Below are 20481 nucleotides of genomic sequence, written 5' to 3' on the forward strand. Positions count from 1 at the left end.
CCCCCCCTCAATCCTCCTCCTGGGTCGTATACTCTTGTGCTGCACGTGTGGTTTCATCGCAGGAGAACATGTTAATGGAAAATATGTGTCAGCATCTTGAGGTCTCCTGGTGACGATATAATGCCGTGGTCAGATTGAGCCGCAGCGAACATGCCAGTAAATATTCAGTTCATGAACACAGTGAAGACACGGAGATCAATAATCACTCTGCATTTATCACCTGCTGCTCGGTCAATATGTACTGATCGCATACAGACCCAGGCATGCTCCGGGGTTCCAGAGAAGTCTGTGTATCTGAACACAAAACAACAACAATGTCACATTTACACATCAAATATTGTGCTCATGGATGCTGGATGGTATTCATCCCATCTGAACTGTAATCCTCCTGACCTACTGAAAGATAGACATTTGGTGGTGTTATGTGAATCTCACATGCCTTCAGGTGTTTTGTTTGTGTGCACGTACATTTATGTGTGTGTGTGTGTGTGTGTGTGTGTGTGTGTGTGTGTGTGTGTGTGTGTGTGTGTGTGTGTGTGTGTGTGTGTGTGTGTGTGTGTGTGTGTGTGTGTGTGTGTGTGTGTGTGTGTGTGTGTGGAGGGGGGGGGGGTTAATAACTGCTGACAGAGGTGGATTCTGTGCTCAGTTAAGCAGGACTGATTGATTCAGGAGAAAAAGGTCTGTTTGCCCTTGTTGTGATTTATTTACCACTGGAGACACACTTAAACGTAATCATCATAAACACACACACACACACACACACACACACACACACACACACACAGAATTAGACAAAGAGGCACAGCTGTTTTTGGCCTCATCTTGTCATTAAAAACAGTCTGTAAAACTGTCAATCAACACTTATTTCTGAATACGATATAGACTCAATGAGACAAGGCAACATTTAGCTTTTTTAATTCTCATCTTTCACGTCTCGTAGTCTTGTAATGTTTGTCTTTCCTGCGCTTTTGATGCCTTATCGTTGAACTTTGCCGTGTAAATAAACTTGCCTTTTAACAAAGTCTCTAACTGGTCGAACACAGAGAATGTATAAAAAGATGGACGTCAAGACATCTCACCAAAAGTGAAGCCACAACATTTTGATTTTGTAAAAGTTTGTTATTGTCATGCTCATGTCCAAGGGTTTATTTTTCTGAGTAGTTTCTTTTTAAGTAGTTATTTAATGTGAAAAAAAAACCCAACAGATGTAACGTCATGATCGACAGCTCTTTTGACAGATGCGGCTCCTGTGGTGATGTGTGCAGAGGAGCAGAGGAACAGTAAAGGATACATAACAACCCCTAACACAAGAGTCCTTCAACCCTCCCTAACCCAAAGTGTCTGCTTCAAACTGCTCTGCATGTGGCCTGTATACCGACCTGAAGGATCTTTGACGTTTTTATCAATGAGTTCACTTTGTGTTGTTGTCAGCAGAAGAGGCGGGATACGCTCCACCAGCTGATCTCTACTGCACCGTCTCTGGCTCAAAGTATCTCACCAGCGCAACATGTCAGTGTTCGTTACAGGTTTTTTTGGCTTCACTTGTGGAAAGTGGAGACGTGTTGTTCACCTTTATACAGTCAAAGGTCGTACACATCTTAAACTGCTGAAGGCTGCTGTCTTGATTGTCTTGCTTTGACCCGTTTTGTTTCATTTCCTTTTGCACTCAGAGGGTTTTCGGCTTTTCTCTTTCCTCTGGTTTACTTTAACTTGACAATCGACATTTGACGCCACATCAGGAAAGGTTGGTATTCTTTAGTCTTCCTCAGCAAGTAAGACACAGAAATAAGCTTGAACCATTAGCTTTGTTTTTTACTTTTTAATGTGCAGACATTTGTAGCTGATACGCATCAGCGGCTGAGTGATGGCGAACGGTCTCAGCAGATGGACTCCTCATAATGAAAGGCCTGCACCTCAGATGTGCAGCATGACCATGCCAATACTCAGTTAAGCATTCACAGTGAACGAAGTATTTCTCCACTTTTTTAGAAACGTCTAATTTGGTTAAAATATTGGAATCTGCTGCAGGAGGATTTGAGTCTGTGGTTGCTTGTCTCTTTAAATCTTTTTAAAAGGAGATTGAAGGCATTGGAGGAATATGCATCAGGCTTTAGGTGCTTTGATGATTTCTCCTGTGACCCAGGATTGGTTGATCTATGTTTGTGTTTTATGTCTCTAACAGATGTGCTGCTGCTTGTCTTGGCCGGGACAGGTTTATATTTTAGACAGATACAGATCCTTTGATTAGTTTTACAGATCTGCTGTTGAGGTTCAACACAAAACTGACAAGAAAATGACTCTTGGACTAAAAGCCTTTAAATTGCACATATGATGATTTTAGCTCTTAAGTTTAATTTGTTGTCTGTACATCACTGTGTCTGTGTTTATGTTTTTCTATGTACAAGCTGCTTTATTGAATGATTCATTGAGATTGCTTTTGATTTCTGATTTCTTTCTCTCAGACACTTTAACTTTCTGAAGCGTCCGCACAATAACACCCTTAAGATAACACTGATTCTTTTATCTGCTCATCATGTTCAAATTTCCACAACTTTAATACAGACAATGCTTTGACAAAACACTTCTGTGCAGCTTCATAGCATTGGTATCTTAGTGCATGGGTCCAACTTTAATATCTCCAGATTTAATTTCAAACTTTAAAGGGGATTAATCCTGATTTTTTTTTTTATGGATATACAGTAGTTGTCATTTTTGTGCAGCTGTAACTTTAATTTAAGGATGGGTTACATTTACAATACAATCTTCATTTTTCTATTGGTTTAATTTACATTTTTGGGCAAATTTATTATTGTTTTTGTATAACTTTAATCTTACGTACGGTAAGGTAAGTTTAAGTTTCTGTACGAGATACATTTACATTTTTTGACAGGTTAAACATTAATATTTGTTTGCTTTGTTTGATGTTTTATTTCAATTTTGTACAGGTTCAATTTCAAATTTTGCATGGGCACTAAATCTTGGTTTACAGACGGGTTTTACATTAAATCATCTATAAATGTCTACACTTCTATTTTGCCTTCAGTATTATTCCATATGCTCTTTGTAAAGCATCTTGAGATAACAGTTTTTATGAATTGGCACTACACAAATAATGATTGATTGATTGATTGAATATAACGAAGATGCTCAAAGTCTCTCTTTCTTAGTTGCCAATCTAATAAATATTATTTTCTGATTGATCTCTCCTCATTGAACTGAGATCTGAGTGTTTTTACTTCTCCAGTCTCTCTCATCTCCCGGTGATCCCTTAAAACCAACAGTTTCCCTTTTGGGTTTAATACTGCATGGACCATCTGACGGTGAAAGGGAAAAAATGTTATTTGAGGTTCTTTAAGAGAGCACCATGACCTAAATGAGCACCTTACATGACCCTGTTCAGGCCTGAGGGGGCCTGTGTCTCTGCACCTCACTCTATATTGCACCAATACGATCTCCAGTGCATATGTTTTGTTTGGTAAATGCTGCAATCTCTCACCAAGGCAACCTTTTAAATACATTACTTGATGAGTCATGCTCTAGTTCTCAGTAAACAAATCTGTTATTTGCAGTGATTACAGTCTACTGTAGGTGTTTACAGAAGAGCCGATAGCAAGACGTTTCCTCATGAATTTCACAGCAGCCACTCTAAAACATGAAAACAGCAGACTGAGAAGAAATGACAAAAGCAGCGACGACGGCTCTTAACTGTCCACAAGCATCAACACAGCGTCTGTTTGTTACAAACCGAGCCGCAGAGAGCAAACATCATTTCAGTGAATGCGTAGAAGACACGGCGTTGTCAAGCAGCAAACAGATTCAGGTCAATGCATCGAACAATGAGGGAGAATTAAAAATGAAACGAGTACAGTGAACAATACACAGAAGGAGTTCATATATAGGCTAAGTACATGAACACACTTCACAACGCACATTATCAATATTTAACCAGCAACCATTTCCAGCTGTTCAGACATTTTCACTGTAGACTGCAGATTGATTAACTGTATTTTTACCATGTTTACTACTACTCCATCCAATACTCATGGTTTGAGTAGAAGCACACGCTGTGACCACTTTGAAAAATAATTATAAACCGCAGTTGCCATTTTACTGTTTCACTTTACCTCCACAGTGTGTAAAAAAAAAAAAAAAAGGTGATGCAGAAGAGCAAAAAGCTGCAGTTCCTCACATGTCCACTTGAGGCTAGCTAAAGTTAAGCTAGCTCCAAAGTGCAGACTGCTGGTTTAACTGTAATCTTGTTTTCTGTTCATATAAAAAAAGGAGAATGTCTGTGTTTGTTGTTTAAAGGCATCCCGATGAACAATGGACGATATGACAGCTCCCCCAAAGTGAAGCCAAAACATTTAGAGCTCTCTCTGCTGACTGGCTACAGTATGGGTCATAAGATCTGAATCCTGCATGTTAACAGATGGGACATGGATCAAACCAGACAAATAACATGTCAAACAAATATTTCTCAAAAATGGTTTCAGACATTATAGTTCGTTCTTGCCAAGCTGATTTACGTCAAAGCATTCCTTTTCCTGAGAGCTGTATTATTATTATTTTTTTAAACGTCTCCATTTTGAGTTGATGAACGATGTGTGTTATCCATAGTTAGGCGCGTAGCTGACGTGATTGACAGGTCGGCGGGATGTAACGGTTTGTCAAGAGGCCTAAAACCCGCCTCAGCTCCAGCTCTCAGCCTGTCGTTAGGTTGACTGAAAGTCAGGCTGAGACGTGATTTCCAGCATGGCGGTAGCCGCCGCCGGTAGCCGCCGGAGCCCCCCTGCAGGAACAGACGGCTGACGCCACTCAGGCTTTGTCCATCAATATTTACAGTCTATGGTAACAACTAGCGCGCTCTACTTCATTTATACAGTAAGTATACACGTTTTGTTCAATGTGCAGTCAGTAAGAGTGAATAACCACTCATTTAAACAAACCTGCATGACCCTACATCAGTAGCACAGTTACGTGCACGTCTCCTCTGACCTCTGTTACGTCACCGGGGCAACAATCATCGCTCAGGGAGACAGCCTGTCCCAATAGGCCGGTTCAGGTTTACTGTTATATCACCGTGACACAAATGTAAGCTGTAAATCTAATGTGCCTCCCTGTGGGTGTAGTTGTGATTGTGTGTGTCTCCATGCTGGCCTGCCTGTGGTGTTTGGTGTGTGTGTGTGTGTGTGTGTGTGTGTGTGTGTGTGTGTGTGTGTGTGTGTGTGTGTTTGTGTGTCTACATCTCTTCAGGATTTTTGGCTGATCCATGACAACACTGGTACTAAGCTGTTAAATCTGAAGAGCAAACAAACACAGACACACACACCAAGGGAGGAGGGGGGGAAAAAAAAAAGGAGGAAACGGAATGAAACAGGCACGCTGCGAGCCGTTTCCAGTCAGATCATCAAAGGACACCTCTCCTCTGTGTGTGTGGTTCTCAGGGCAGCCGCTCGTGTGGAGAAGAGAGGCCGACTGACGCCCAGAGAGGAGACAGAGAATCGGACCAGACAGAGAGTGAAACAGGGAAAATCACGCCAAGAGGCTGGAAGACTGAGTTGGCAAAGACAGGGGTAAAAAAAAAAAAAAAGGGTGACTAAAAGAGAGATTTGGAGATTGACTGAGACCAGAGAGAAAGAGAGAAAGAGCGATATAAAGAGTTTATGTCATGTCCAACAAGGGCTGAATACATTTTTCATATTTCCAAAGGCTGGGTATTAAAAATTAACATGGTCATCCTGTCTCTACATGATCTCACCTAATGACGGCAAAGTGCTTCTTCTCTCCGCCTCGCTGGAACACACACACACACACACACACACACACACACTTTAAATAGAGCCCCTGTGTGGGGTGTATTCAGTTTAGCAAAGGAAAAGTGCTCTTTGATGTGTATGTTCAAAAGTAACTACTCATCCTCTACCACTTTTCCCGATAAAGCAAAGTTGCTCAGACGCAGACCAAGCAAACAAAATGAGATGGACAAAATAGAAAACCATCAGCATGCTGAGAATAAAAATACACACATGCAGTTTATTATTCATTCCTTCATCTATAATGAATTCACTTAAAACATCTGTTACGCTTTGTTAACTTTTTAACATCCAAAGGTCACAGTGATAATACGAGCTCTGGACTGAAACTCATCCAACTTCAAACATCTTAAAAACAAAACTTTTCTTTATTTTTAAGGAGAGCAGGATATCCTTAAACCAGATTAGATAAAACTTTGCACATCCATTCCATAAGAGAGGAGCGGAGGAGGTCAATGTGGCCATCAAACACTTAAAGGTAAACTCCAGCACACTGTGTAACATGCAAACAAACATTTAGAGGCTAACGGTTCAGTACTAGACCTTCAAACCGTTTGTTAAAAAAGGCGGGGCATCTTAAAAAGGGAGTGGCTACAAGCGTGCAACCGATCATCATTATGACGTCAGCTCTGAACAAACGAACACACAGATAAACATCAGCTTCCTGGTTGAGAGCACACACATCAAAACAACTATACTGAAATACTTACAGGCGATTCTCAATAAGTTATCCATTCATAATCTCCAAAAGATAAAAGACGATCAATACACAAAATCAGAAATGTTGCAGTAGATCAAAAGTAGACTAATATCATTTTTTATTTTTAGACACATAAAAGTCCCATCAAAATAAAATAGTCAACAAAATGGACACAATTGACGAACATGTCCAGAAAACATGTTAATTCTGGGGACAAATTAGAGGCGACCGATAAATTACCTCATCATATCACAAGCTCAGGAAACTACAGTGAAACACTTTCATCGATTTCAAGTTCCCATTAATCGGTCAAAACATTAGGCTCAAGGCTCGCCTCAGCTCCACCTCTTCCTCTGTTAGATCGATTGAAGGTTAGGCAGAGTCAGCGATTCCAATGTGGTGATCGTCGTCTTTGGGGCGTTTCTATCACCTCTTCAGACACCGGTTGGTGACATCACTACGTCCATGTTATACAGTCTGTGGATGAAACTCACTAAGAACGAGTGGAGCTGCAGATTCAGGTGAATAATCTGAGGAGGTTCATCAATACAAGACAAGTCTTTAGTAAGTCTATATTGATTTCACTGACTTTTGGTAAACTGTCTTTTTGTTTTTCACCTTGAATCACTTGTATGGATTTGGCTGTTGCTACATGGTACGGTACAGGTTCTTACTGATAACCAGGTTTTTCCTTTTTTACAAATAAGGGATGTTTACCAATATAGTAGAAGCTTTACTTTTTTCCATTTGTATGAAAATGGCCAAAAGTTAACAATAATCAAATACCTTGTACCAAACATGGTGCTGCGTTGCCGTTTATTTCAAATGAACCAAAAGTTGCAGTCAAAAGCAGACACAATTAGTACGATATTTGGACTCTGTAACAACAAGGAGTCAAGCACTAGGACCCTGGGTGCCCTGGCCCACTTAAACACCGCTTGTTGTTTAATTAATATGCATGCCAGCTCAATTATGACTGGTCCTTATCGACTTCAGCACGATTCATTTCATGACACGGCATACCTAATTGACTGAGCTGAAACGCTGTGAGGAGAACGAGCGTTAAATGCCCGCGATCCCTGTGCAAAGCAAGCGGCACACACTCCTTATCAGCACACACACAGAGCGTGAACGAGGGACGACGACGGAGGTAGAGAGAAGGAGAGAGAGAGAGAGGGGATATTGGCTTTAATGATATGCTCCTCTACCTCCACACAAACCAGTAAAGAGACGCTCACTGGCTGTCTTGACGACATTGACTCATGGCCTCCTCTGTTGTCACTGAAGCTCCTCTTTGGGGGATTGAAGATGCTAGAGGACCAATTTGACAATTATTTGCCAATTAGGATGAGTGTGGGCAAAAGCTTTAAGCCGTGAATTATAACACAGGAAAACATTGTTGTCCTATTTTTAACCGTGCCAGTGTTCCTTAAGCCAATTTGTGTACACCATCCAAAACTAAGCCCCCGAAGCCCCTGAATGGATCGATCCAGAGGCTTTAACGGGACACAACAGACAAATCAATGGGCCTGAACATGTAGTGTAGAAGAAGCAGAGGATCAAAGAAGAGGAGAGTTACAATCTGTCTCTCTCTGTATGAACTTCTCTGCACAATCAAATATTACCTTTCTTAAGTATCTCCAAAGTCTTCTGGAGGTAAAGGCTTGACATGTGCTAGGTTTATCCTCCGAGTGGCTTCAGGCTTGACATGGGCAAGTCAAAAATTTTAACCATTTTCAGCCACCAAAAATGACGGTAACATCCTCAATGTGTCACAAAAAAAGCTTTCTCTTTTAGTCATGATAACTTGTTCGTGAAATGACATTTTTAACAGCATTTCTCCGTAGTTGTGCTGAAAAGAGGAAAAAGAAGATCACACTTGCCCAGGTTCTTATAAGGACAAAGAAACATCCCTGTGTGCTGACTTAGCTGATTATTGTCAGGTGGGTTAAAGGAGTTACGAGGGGCTGGTGAAGGTAAGATTGAGCTTGTTTGCAGGCACCTTGGGATCAAATCCAACCCTGCCTATCACATCTTTTTTGTTGGTTGTTGATTGGGATGCGCTGCACAGTAATACAACCATTTTATCAGCAAAAATACAAATTAAGACTTGATAGTCAGCGTTAATATTTGTCTGAATGGGGACCAATCATGTGACAGGAGCGGATTTCATGGTGAAAGTTTAGTACATATTTTTAACGGTGGCCAACGCTTTCAATGAAAAATGTCTGCCAGGTTGTGTCAGAAACAGAGAGTAGAGTTTATAAACCTGAAGCTTCAGTGTTTAATACAAAAACTCTGGAATACTCTTACAAAAATCAAATTCAACTAAGTCAGACCGATGTCTCTTTCTCTGACTAAGTTAAGTTTTAAGTTTCTTAATTCCGGTAATATTTTGTAATAGGGTGGTTGGGTTTGGAGGGAGGGTGAGCTGAAGCCCCTCAAAGGATAGAATAAATAAAACAACAGTGACGTCACCCACTGGTTACTTATGTGGAATTTGGAGTCCGACGATGGCAGTCGCCATATTTAAAATGCTGTCTCAACCTAACTTTCTGTGAACCTAGACAAAGGCAAAGCGCTGGAGCTGAGGCGGTGCACTTAGCCTCCTGGAAAACAGCAACATGCCCGCTTGCGGTCATATCAGTCAAGCCCCTAATTGTGAATAACTCGTATCCTTCATAAAATCAAAAATCACCCACATGAAGTGATGCAGATAAAGCCATGAGCTATTCAGACCAAACCCGTTTTTTTGCACCTGGTTGTTTCTTTCTGCTGTCGAGAGGGGATTTTTTTTTACATGGGTGTGTATGTGACTTCAGGGGCCTTTGAAGCCAGCCTCAAGTGGGCACTCCAGGAACTGCAGTTTGTTGCACCTCCGCATTGGCTTCATTTGTCGACACTGGAGGTTGCAGCTTGGGTATAGACGTGCAGCAAATGTTTGAGGGTTGGACTCAAACGGGGATGGCCACACGGACAGTGCCATCTGCTCACGAGGCACACAATCTAAACCACTGAGATAAACCAGCAGCCCTTTAACTAGTCTAATACCTGCAATCTCGCAATTTACATTATTTGTAAATCCGTTTTATGCTGCTTCCCATCCCTGTGTGCAGCTCTCATAATGGTGACTGTGACCTTGTCCCAGTGGGGAAGGAGACAAACCAATCACCGTATCATCACCTGCAGAGCTGCAGAAACACACACATAAAGGCACTAAGGAATTAGCCCACATGATATTAAACATGTCGTGCACTCAAGTTCATGGCTGGCCACGCAGACTAATAAGCTTAGAGGTACAGCTGTAAATTATCAATATATGGAGCAGAACCAGTTTCAGCTATAATGTAGCACCATCAATCTCTCCCTCTGTGCAGCTGGACACTCGCTCACAGGAGAGAGAAAGTGTGACGATCGAGGCAGGACTGAAGCAGCAACACTGCTGTTATGAGGGTGTGCACTCGCAGGGTGCATAAAAGCAGCTGTCTTATCTTTGCACCGCAGGATGTGGAAATTTTAGTATCAGACAAACAAACAGTCCGTGAAAGAGAAACTGGAGAACGTGTGCAGAAAACAGAGGAGGAGTTTGAACCTGTGGGCTAATTTGAGAAGTCTGTTTGTATGCCTATTTGCATATTTTTGGTACAAATTAGTGTGTCTCCGTGTGTGTGTGTGTGAGCCGGCAAGTGCCCGTATCCCACAATTCTTATGTCTAACAGTATGAGCATGAAATGCAATTAGGGTGTACAAGAAAAGAGTTTATACACCACGGACACTCTCACCGCGATGAAGAAGACGTCTGCACACAATCAAAAAACAAACTGTACCTTCTACATCAGATTGTGATATGAACCCCACAGTCTTCTCTTTAAATAATGACGTTTCTAAGTGTGAATTGAGGGTTTGGTTAAACCACTGTGAAGGTGTTGAAGAAGTTCGTTCTGATGGATTCTCTGATGGAACAAAATGACTACAGGTACACCTGAGAGTAAAGGGGGTGCAGCTACAGTGACCGGCAACAGCAAAGAAAAACAGCGTAGGTGTTATGGGTCCATCATGTGGTCCCCACTGAACAGACAGGTCATTATTAGTAAACACATAGAGTGTCAATATTAATCGACTAAGCCTGAGTGACGTCAGCCATTTTTCGTTTTTTGTACCAGGTTGTAAACATGTTGATTTATGCTGTAAAAACATATTTTTCGCCTGTTGTGTGACTTCCTGTGTTCCTGGAGCGAACCTCAAGCCTCAAGGACACTCGAGGAACTGCAGGATTTTGCACTTCCACATTGGCTTAATTTTTCAAGACCCGAGGGTTGTAAGAAGGGTTGTATTAAGAGATAATAAGTGCAATAAGAAAACAGATTTATATTTTCATTTCATTGTTCCCCGTGTTATTTTTTATTTTTTTTGTATTATATCTTTGCTTAGCTGTTAATACAACTTGTTTATTTTTACTTTTTTGTACTCTCTTTTTTTCTTACAATGCTATTCTATTTTATATATAATTTTAACTTTTTTGTAGAAGCTGACACAGGGAGAAACGCACAAGAATTCCAATGTACCTGTACTGTCCTGTACCTGTGCAAATGGCAATAAACATCTAAACTAAACACGATCTGAGTCACTGTTTTCATTTGAAAGCCTTGATTGTACTTATTGTAAAAAAAAAACAAAAAAAACTATTGTTATAGTTTTTGCGTCCATCAATTGAGCGTGCAGATATTTAAAATGTGGGTGTAATGTATCTTTTGACACACTCGTATAGAACCGGGCCTGCTGCTGTATGGTTTAAACATTAAGATAATTCAGCAGGTTTTCTTTGCTCATTCTTTTACTTTCAAATCATTAAGATATACGCCTGGCAGAAGATTCCATTTTTTTACATTTAATTTAATTCGATTGTTTTATGTGTACAGAGCAGTAGCCGGAGGGAAGTGTAATAAATACAGAAGAATATCCTGGTGACATACAGGAGTTCATTTAACGTCATTATGTTAAACTCATTACTTGCTGTTTTGTACAGACTCGGCATCGGCAATCTGGACAGAAGCAACTCTTCAAACTGACTGTAATTATTCTGAGGAGCAGCACATGTTGCATTTTACTCCAACAACAAAACAGCACCATGTAAACGGACTATAAACAGTCAAAGCACTCTGACAGTACCTGTCACATTCACACACCGATGACAGGATGCTTTCAAAAGTGTTCATCTGTATTTACTAAAGGCATTTACACACTGATACGCCAGTCAGGGGTCATTTTGGGTTCATTATCCTGCCCACATGTTGATGCAGGAGCTGGTATCAACCTGCAACTGTCAGACTAAGAGTCCTCTCTCCCTTATGGTGTAACCAAACGATCTGCGTGTGGAATGATGATAGACGTATATGTGTTGCTTTATTTGTGTCTTTTGATTAGAACAGAACAGGAGAAGAAACACTTTTATTTTCTATTGTTTTGCATGTAATACTGTAGAAATCTTTTGGTGCTTTCACACATGCACAAAAACTCCTGAAAACTTCCTGAAGTTTTTCATGTGTGGACGCAAACAGCCTAATTTTCCACTCCGACTCTACTCAGAATTTTTTTTTGCCAGCCCCCTAAGTAGATTTTCTGCATCAAGTCAAGGAAATATTCAGGAAAATTCACTGCGAGAGAGAGTGTGAGGGGTTGATGATGTTTAACCACTGGCGACAAACGCACGACCATAGACTGCACACGTTACGTTCTCCATGAATGTAAAAAAAACTGCTTCATGTTTTCTGTTAGCCACTATGTTCTTCACATCTCTTTTGTTGATACTGTGAATATGTCGAACAACACGCTGGATATAAAGGTCAAAATTGTCATAGTGTTCTTTTGACATCATGAACTGCCTCCTGAGACACCCCCACCCCTCCCGACTGAAAGTCTCCCGCTGTGAGGTGCGTGTGTCAACAAGATTTCAGGGGCAGCCTTGCTTGATATTTTCTAGAAATCTTTCAAGAGTGCATGTGTGAAAACAACAGGAGCTCTTACCATCCAGCATGGTGACCGGTGAAAAAAGGAGTCTGTCCCTTCAAAGGTATGATCTGATATCTCCCTCCAGCAGGATAACGAATAACAGTGAGCTCCATGTGTGACCTTATGTGGTCCTTCTACTTTTTTTTAAACTTCTGTTTCCACCATCTTTGTGTATTCTTTTCCGTCAACAATTAGCTCATTTTTAAACTTCTCTCATTCCTGCTTAATCCTTCCCTTTGTATTCCTTCCTTTTTCAAAACCTGCACACATCTGCCTGTCTCATTTCAAATCTGTTTCATGTCATAATCTGCTTAATCTGTTTTTCCCACTGCCGCTGCACCTCATTTCCTTTCCTACACCGTGTCGAGTTCTTGCCGTCATACTCACGGCTCATGTAATGTGACCAAAGCATGTCATCCTATATTTCGTCTTATCAACTATCTCTTTCTTCCTTTTTTCGCCACCCTAACCCATTTCTTTGGACGCTCCTCTACCCTCCGCTCTCTCCCGCTGTCTCGCCTCTGTCTGCTTCCTTTCCACAAGTCAGAAAAAAGGATTAGTTCTTTTTAGTCGTCTTCGGAGGGGCATCAAAGAGGCGCCAGCGAGCTAAGATAAGAATAGAAAACTGATGCTATTTATAACTTGTTCGAAAGAATGCCTACCAGCTGAAACAATCGTACTGCATCAGCATCACACACACACACACACACACACACACACACATTAACACAACCTGTCACAAGAGATGTAGTAAATAAAAGACCTGCACCACCTTTACACACACACACACTTCTCCTTGACCGAGAAAAAGGCAGATGCAGTGAAAAACAACACCGAGTGCATCTTTAAATAGACTGTACTGCTGAGGTATTGATAAGGTGACTCCTGGAGGAAAAGAAGCGATCAGCAGGATAGATTTTCGACCTTTTCAAAGTTCAACCTATTTTGGTTCAGTGCTGTCATTTCTTGCTAAATAGGGTGGATTAATGTCTGTAATCGCAGCACTTTGGCTCAGTGGCTACTTTTAATCTTTTATACGAGGGAAGCATGGTCATCCCAGTCTGACTCACAAATGTATAGTGCGCGCACACACACACACACACACACACACACACACACACACACACCAGTGTCAGAGCACATCGCTGACAGCTGACTGATGTTGGCCTCATGAAGAACAGTGATCACCCTTAATTATACATGATGTGTCACCGAGAAGGACGAGAGAGAGAGAGAGATAGAGAGAGAGAGAGAGAGAGAGAGCGAGAAGGATGGATGGAGGGAGGGAGGAGGATGGTATATATGAGGGATGTGAAAGTGGGAAAAGCTGATCAAATATGAAGCTGAAGGTGGAATAGAGAATAAGCAGGCGTGGTGGTGGAGAGATAAGACCTCAGGAGAGAGAAAGAGGAGAAGGACAGACGGGAAGAAGAGAAGAAAAGGAGAAGAGAGAAGGAGGAGAAGAGGAGCCGAGAGCAGAGGAGGTCACTGTGTTTTCATCTCGACATGTCGCTCCTGCAGCAGCTCTGACTTCACATCACCGCCGAACATAAGAGCAGCAGGCTGCACACGTTCAGCCCCCCAGGCTGTGGACACACACACACACACACACACACACACACACACACACACACACACACACACACACACACACACACACACACACAGCAAAACACACACACAACTGAGCGTACACACACAGACACACACCGTCTCTCTACCCATTTTATACTCTGCTGTCCAGCCATTCTTAGAGTCTCAGTAAACAACGTAAACATAATAATGTTCTGCTGCAGATTGTCATCATGTCTCCTGATGCAGAAGATAAAGTCTTTTCAAAATAGTTTATACCTTAAAGTGTATAGACCACAAACTGTGTATTAAGATGGACAAAGTAACAGCCGTGTGGGAGTGAAGCCAAAATATGCTGCTGACTGGCTGCAGTTTAGGTCATGAACCTCGCCTCCTCCATGTTAACAGATGGAACTCTGCTCAAACTTTTTAAAGATATTCTTTGGACCTTTTGCCTTCATTTTATAGGACAGCTGAAGAGAGACCGGACATTTGGGGAGTAGAGAATAGGGGATGACAGACAGCAAATGGGCCGAGGTCAGATTCTAACCCACGGCTGCTGCGCCGAAGACTATTGCCTCCGTACATGGGGCTCGCTACATAACCGCTAGGCTGTCGGCGCCCCAAACTATAAAATTAAATACACCTCAGAAATATGTTTTTCTCAGTCTAAGTATTGTTGTTTTAATTTTTCAGAATTAGAGAAGATGTGAGGTCATGATCAAGAGCTCTGTTGACAAATGCAGCTCCTTGCAGCGTTCAGTAGAGGAGGAAAGGCGGGAGAAAACTAACATTACGTTGAACTTTGTATACCCGTGAGTATCTGTCAAATCTGTTCTGCTGTGAACTGTGCACAACTGAGGGATCGTTTGTGTTTTATCGGTATTTTAAATGTTTGCTTTGCTTAGAGGAAGGGCGTGGCGTCAAGTTAGCATTCTAAAGATCTTAAGATCTCAAACAAGGAAGCACTCAGTCACCTAAACTGTTTGTATCCCAGCACGGCTGTGCAGAACTCTGACGCCCTGATGAAGGCCTTCAGGCTGAATATCTGTGTTTTCTACTCTTCCTTTTCTTATCCTCTCCCCCACAAGCGTGCCTGTAACCGCTTCAGAGACCACTCCACTACACTGATGTAAGCTGGTTGGCTTTTTTCTGTAATTTGTCCCCACTACAGCGCACCTTTTATTATCAAATATTACCGGACACACTGAGCACGCCAGCTTCTGTCCATTGTTTCACCTGGAGATCTGTAGCTCTTCTTTTTTTCGTATTTCTCTGCTTTGCTATTGATCATTCTTAAAATGTAAATTGTGTCGTTTGTTTTCGATAAGTATCAACAAAGTATTAAAAATTTGTAAAAAAATAAAAATAAATAAGAAATCTTTAGGACCTTGATGCTGCACAAAGAGGTCACATAAAGGTTTAAAAATAGCAGAGTAGAGAAACACTCAAAGTTTCTAAAACAGATATATAAGAGAATATTAAAGTATAAATTACATAATGTTTAATCTTTATGTTTCGTAATTATTGTTTCTCTAAGTTTGGTGTTGAAGAGGTGATATTTTGTAGATAGAATTTGAATAAGAGGGTGTTTCATTGTTTTGTCGTCACACGACTCAAATTCTTCCCTGACTTTGTTCAAATAGTCAAAAACATTACTTGTATGAAGCGTGATATGCAGCTTGTTATAGTTTTGATGAACTTAGATATAACCTCACACGGTTTGAAACCCCACTGTGTTTGACTCTGAAAAAAGAAATCTTTGAAATCTGATAAAATTCAACATTTGAAGAAACTACATCAGAAACAATTTCAGCTGTGACGAGATTTACAGAGAATGACATCAAATGTGACAACAAATGAAAACTCCTGCAGCTGAAACTCGTACAACATTGAAGGTCTACTCTACAAGATGAGCTTTATTTTTAAACACTTCTGTTGGCTCTTTTATTGAACACATATCTTGTACTTTATCCGCTCCTTTTATATTTATAACTTCTGTTTTATTTCATTGATCTCTTCACTTTTTATCTTGTCTTTCCTTTATCCTGTTTTCTACCTTATCTTTTCTTACTATGTTTTATTGACTGGTGGTAAATTCTTATTCTTATCTTGCTTTTATTTTTCTTATTCTTACAGATGTGTTACTTTATCTTGATTTTACTACTACGAGCTTTTTCTCTTTGAGCACTGTTGTCACTTCATGTTTTGTCCTGTGCTGGAGGCCGACTCTCTCACTGTAAACCAAATCTACCAACGAGTACCAATACCCTACCTTACTCTCAATACTTTTATTTAATGTCCTTTTTTAAAAACCTCGTCCCTTACGTGTGAAGCAAAGCAGTTTGCCTTCTTGAAAGCTGCCGTACAAACTTTCCAACATTTTATTTTTGCACTTGCAGTGATGAGGCATGTGTTACGCAACGTCCACTAAAAGTCATAAATATTCATCCACTTTTCAGGCGTAATTTCATAGTCTATTTCCTTAAGAATATTCACATTTACTGTGGCTTTTTAAGACATTTAACGTTTTTCATTGAATCAGGATTAATCCAACGTTTTGCCCCCCGAAGGAGACCTGCAGCTAACGTGAGCATATTTTATGCAAAGTCAAGAACTGACGCCTTGGAGGAAAGTTAAAGGAAATCAGGACACTGCGGACGTTAAAGAAAAATGTTCAGATGATGATTTGTTTTCTGAAAAGCACGATATTATCCCAAGAATTATTATTTTTTTTTATGAAGCCATTCAATTTAGAGCCGTCTCTGTTACCTCATCCTGACCTACTTATTCAGCTCAATGGAGAGAAGCAAAAAGACGACAAAATAAGGGAGACAGGCAGGAGCAGGGGAAGAGGGGAGCAGCAAAAGCAGCGGATAAAGTGAGAGATGGGAGTGTGTGTGGTTGAAACAGGAGACGTGCTGTTGTTGAGTAGAAGTGTAGCATGAGGAGCGCAGGATGTCATGAAATATGTAGGAAGGAGCCGCTCGGCAAACGGAACACAAAGCCATTAAAGAAAGTCCTGGAAAAAGCAGTCAGCTAGAAGTATAAATGTCCATTTCCTCATCACACACAAGCACACCTAAAAGCACACACACACACACACACACACACACACACACACACACACACACATTCGTTCACAATCTGTGACTCTTTTATTCATGCATCTCCTGGAGAAAAGCCACACTTGAATGTTCGCTGACGTGAACACAGATGTTCGACACACTTTTGTGCTTTAAAAGACACAAGCCAGCAGGTAGACATGTGTGCAACACAAGCAAGCGGACACACGACCTCTCTCTCTCTCTCTCTCTCTGCCTCTGTCTGTGCACTTTGTGTTATTTTGACAGGAGGCTACATGTAGAGGACAGTGAGACAGTAAGTTTGACAGGCAGCTAGTTTTTTTTTGCTCATTCAGGGTCAGACAACGAGGCCGAGGCAGCTGTCGACGTCCTGCAAAGATCAAGCTGAGATGATTGACCTGTACGATGAGGCACTCATTATTTCACATATCTTTCAGTGTTGTCCTGAATTCAAGTTGTGGGTGCTCTAAACATATGAGTAAGACGTTGGCAAATACAACAGTCTTGGATCTTGGCAGCAGCTCAGGAGCCACACAGGATCTAATTTATTTGTAAACAGGAAAAATCTTATTTTGCTTTGTTGAGCCGCCAAGAAAAAGTTTTAATGTGAGATCTCAAGCGAGAAGAGTCTCTCGCACTTCTTAGTTCATTCCTTTTAAAGAAGTTTTCATGCTGGCTGCACTTCAGTTTAAGGTGATGGTTAAGCTTAATCCAACAGAGGGTCTCGTGGGGCTGCAGCAAAGACTGTATAAAACATGGACGAGGTTTCACTGACATCACCCATTTGTATCTGAAGGTTTGTTATGAGGCCAAACGACGGCGATCACCAGGCTAGAAGCAGACAAAGAGGTGAAGCAGACAACTACACACACACACACCTGTCAGTCAACTCAGCAACTCTTTGTGCTTAACTCTTTGCCTTAATATAACCAGATGAGTTACAAAAAAGTAATCAACCCCCCGCCCTCCGCACAGTTTTTACAAATAAAGAAATGAACTACAGCAACCAGAACCAATTAATCAACATCTGCTGTAGGATTTAGCATTTTAAGAAGCGCCCATGGTCAGTTAGGGTGTGCCCCGTGTTCTGAGGTAAAAGTCCTCTAAAGCAGGCGGCCCGGGTTCAAGTCCGTCTGAGGCTCCTTTCTTGCACGTCTCTCTCGCTCTCCAACAACTTCCTACTTAAATGGGTTTTAAGTAGGAAGTGGGAGTTTTAAGTTTGGTTTTCAAGCCAGCTTCAAGTGGACACTCGAGGAACAGTAGTTTTTTGCACGTCTGCTTTGGTTTCATTTTGTAATATCGGAGGCTGCCACCTGGACTGGAGCTGATATTAGTTGACATTGTGCGAGAGGACAGGTGATCAGTCAGTCACAGCATGTCACCCTAAGACAGACGATCATTGATTACTCGCCCTCACACATTCGAGCAATTTACAGAAGCAGCTGACTACAACCAACATGGCTTTGGAGTGCATGGAGGAAGACAATTGGTATATTTTTTTCCTTCCTTTATTCGTGTATATAGCCTGTTAAATCAAAATGAAAATGTGATCACAAAACAGGGTAAAGGTATTCTGAAAGAAAATGTGGTAAATTAGTTTTACATCTCTTCTGCCGAATTTTACAGTCGACTGTTAGATTTAGATTATTGCACTTGAAGGCGTAGTTTTTAACTTTTCTTTATGTGGTATTAAATCATTTTACTTCAATTAAACCTTCATTTAAAGGAAACAAATACGCACAGTAATATCCCTAGTTTTGGTTTGCAGTCACTGCAATGACTCTCACAATATGCTGTCTCATCATTTGAAATCCAGCATGTTGGAAAACGACATTTATCCCATAACCTCTACGACGGCAGGCCCTTCTCTCTCTTTAAATATAGACACACAGCTTCAATCGACAAACTGCAATCAATAACCCAAACAGCAGACCTCTCTGCCCTCATCACCATCACTATCATCACCGACACCACCACCACCACACCCATGTGGACCATTTCCTCTGCTGTGGACCAAACTTCATCAGAACTTCTCTCCATGTCAGTCGCATTAAGCTTAGATTTTAAACACACTCATGGAAATACACAGCCCATGTTCTTCCCTCCCTCCTCTATATCTCATAAAGGCAAAACGGAGGAAGCCTAAATCACATCAGCATGGAAACTAGAAGAACAATAGGTCCAAATGTTCTCTGGTTGTACAAAAATGTCTATAGGCTATGACCAGTATTATAATGAAAAATATAGGCTGCAGCCTCAATTCACGATTTGCAGTCTCTGAGCAAATGTGAGGTTATTCATCTGCAGCCTCCACGTGTTTTTGCATCAATCTCAGTATAGCCTACATGAGGTGTGTGAGGAATTCTCACCTGGATGCTGCAGGAGATCTCGGAGTCGTCAAGTAACCTGATCGTGCACAGGACCTCCTGGTCCAAGGAGCGGATGCTGGGGCTGCGAAACCGGAGCATTTTCATCCTCCTGTCGTTTCTGTTTCAGCTCCTCATGACAGCGGATCCACGCGCAGTGCAGACGCTATAACGCAGCCTACATACAATGAGGATCTACGCAAACATGCATGCATGCATGTATGCACCTCTCCGTCGGGTCTCGTCAACCCCCTGTGTGACGCCCTTGAGGATGAACGATTGGATAGAGAGAAGGATGGATAGATGGATGCAACAGGGCTGGAGGGAGGAGAGCTTTCATCCGTCTCTTGCCTGCCACTGATGGATTCACAGGAGAGGATGGCTTTTTCCCCTCCCCTCTCTATCTCTCTCTCTTTCTCTCTCCCCCTCTCTCTTTCTCGCCCTCTCTCTCTCTCTCTCTCTCACCCATTCTTTCTGTGTCCAAATTACAGCATGAACCTTCGCACTAATGTGCATGGTGTCAGATTACCAAAATGTCTGTCCATTGATTGTGCTGTTTTTTTTTAAATGTTTTTAGACCTCTAGATTATTTCAATATTTTATAATAGGCCCATTCGTTGAATTATGCAGCCAAAATGTGAAAAATAATGAGACATTTTCATTTTTAATATAGGCTACAGTGCATTTATCCACACGTACATTTGGATAAAAAATAGTAATAATGTGCGGTTTATAAAATTATTTCATACTGTTATCAGAAAATTATTAAAACTCATCTCAGTGAGATTATTTTTTCAACAACAATGACGTCAAAGGCAAATTAGTATCAACGTAATGAGAGCGAGCGCGCCCACAGAGCAGAGCGCTGTCTCTTTAACGGCGCACGCAAACGTGCGTCATCACGTATAATAGTCACGTGGTATCGTCTCTTTTAA

The 20481-nt window shown here is 41.3% G+C and overlaps 1 protein-coding gene across 1 annotated transcript in view; it reads right to left on the reverse strand.

The window, feature by feature from the left end:
• The window catches only part of frmd3 (FERM domain containing 3), a 77479-nt gene extending 57000 nt beyond the window's left edge, over positions 1 to 20479 (reverse strand). The window contains exon 1 of the mRNA XM_061039126.1: positions 19550 to 20479. Within this exon, the coding sequence (XP_060895109.1) occupies positions 19550 to 19654 (105 nt within the window). The 5' untranslated portion in view covers positions 19655 to 20479. The remainder of the gene's footprint in view (positions 1 to 19549) is intronic.
• Positions 20480 to 20481: the final 2 nt, after the last annotated feature.

Source organism: Labrus mixtus, chromosome 5, assembly GCF_963584025.1.
Source record: "Labrus mixtus chromosome 5, fLabMix1.1, whole genome shotgun sequence".
Lineage (NCBI taxonomy): Eukaryota > Metazoa > Chordata > Actinopteri > Labriformes > Labridae > Labrus > Labrus mixtus.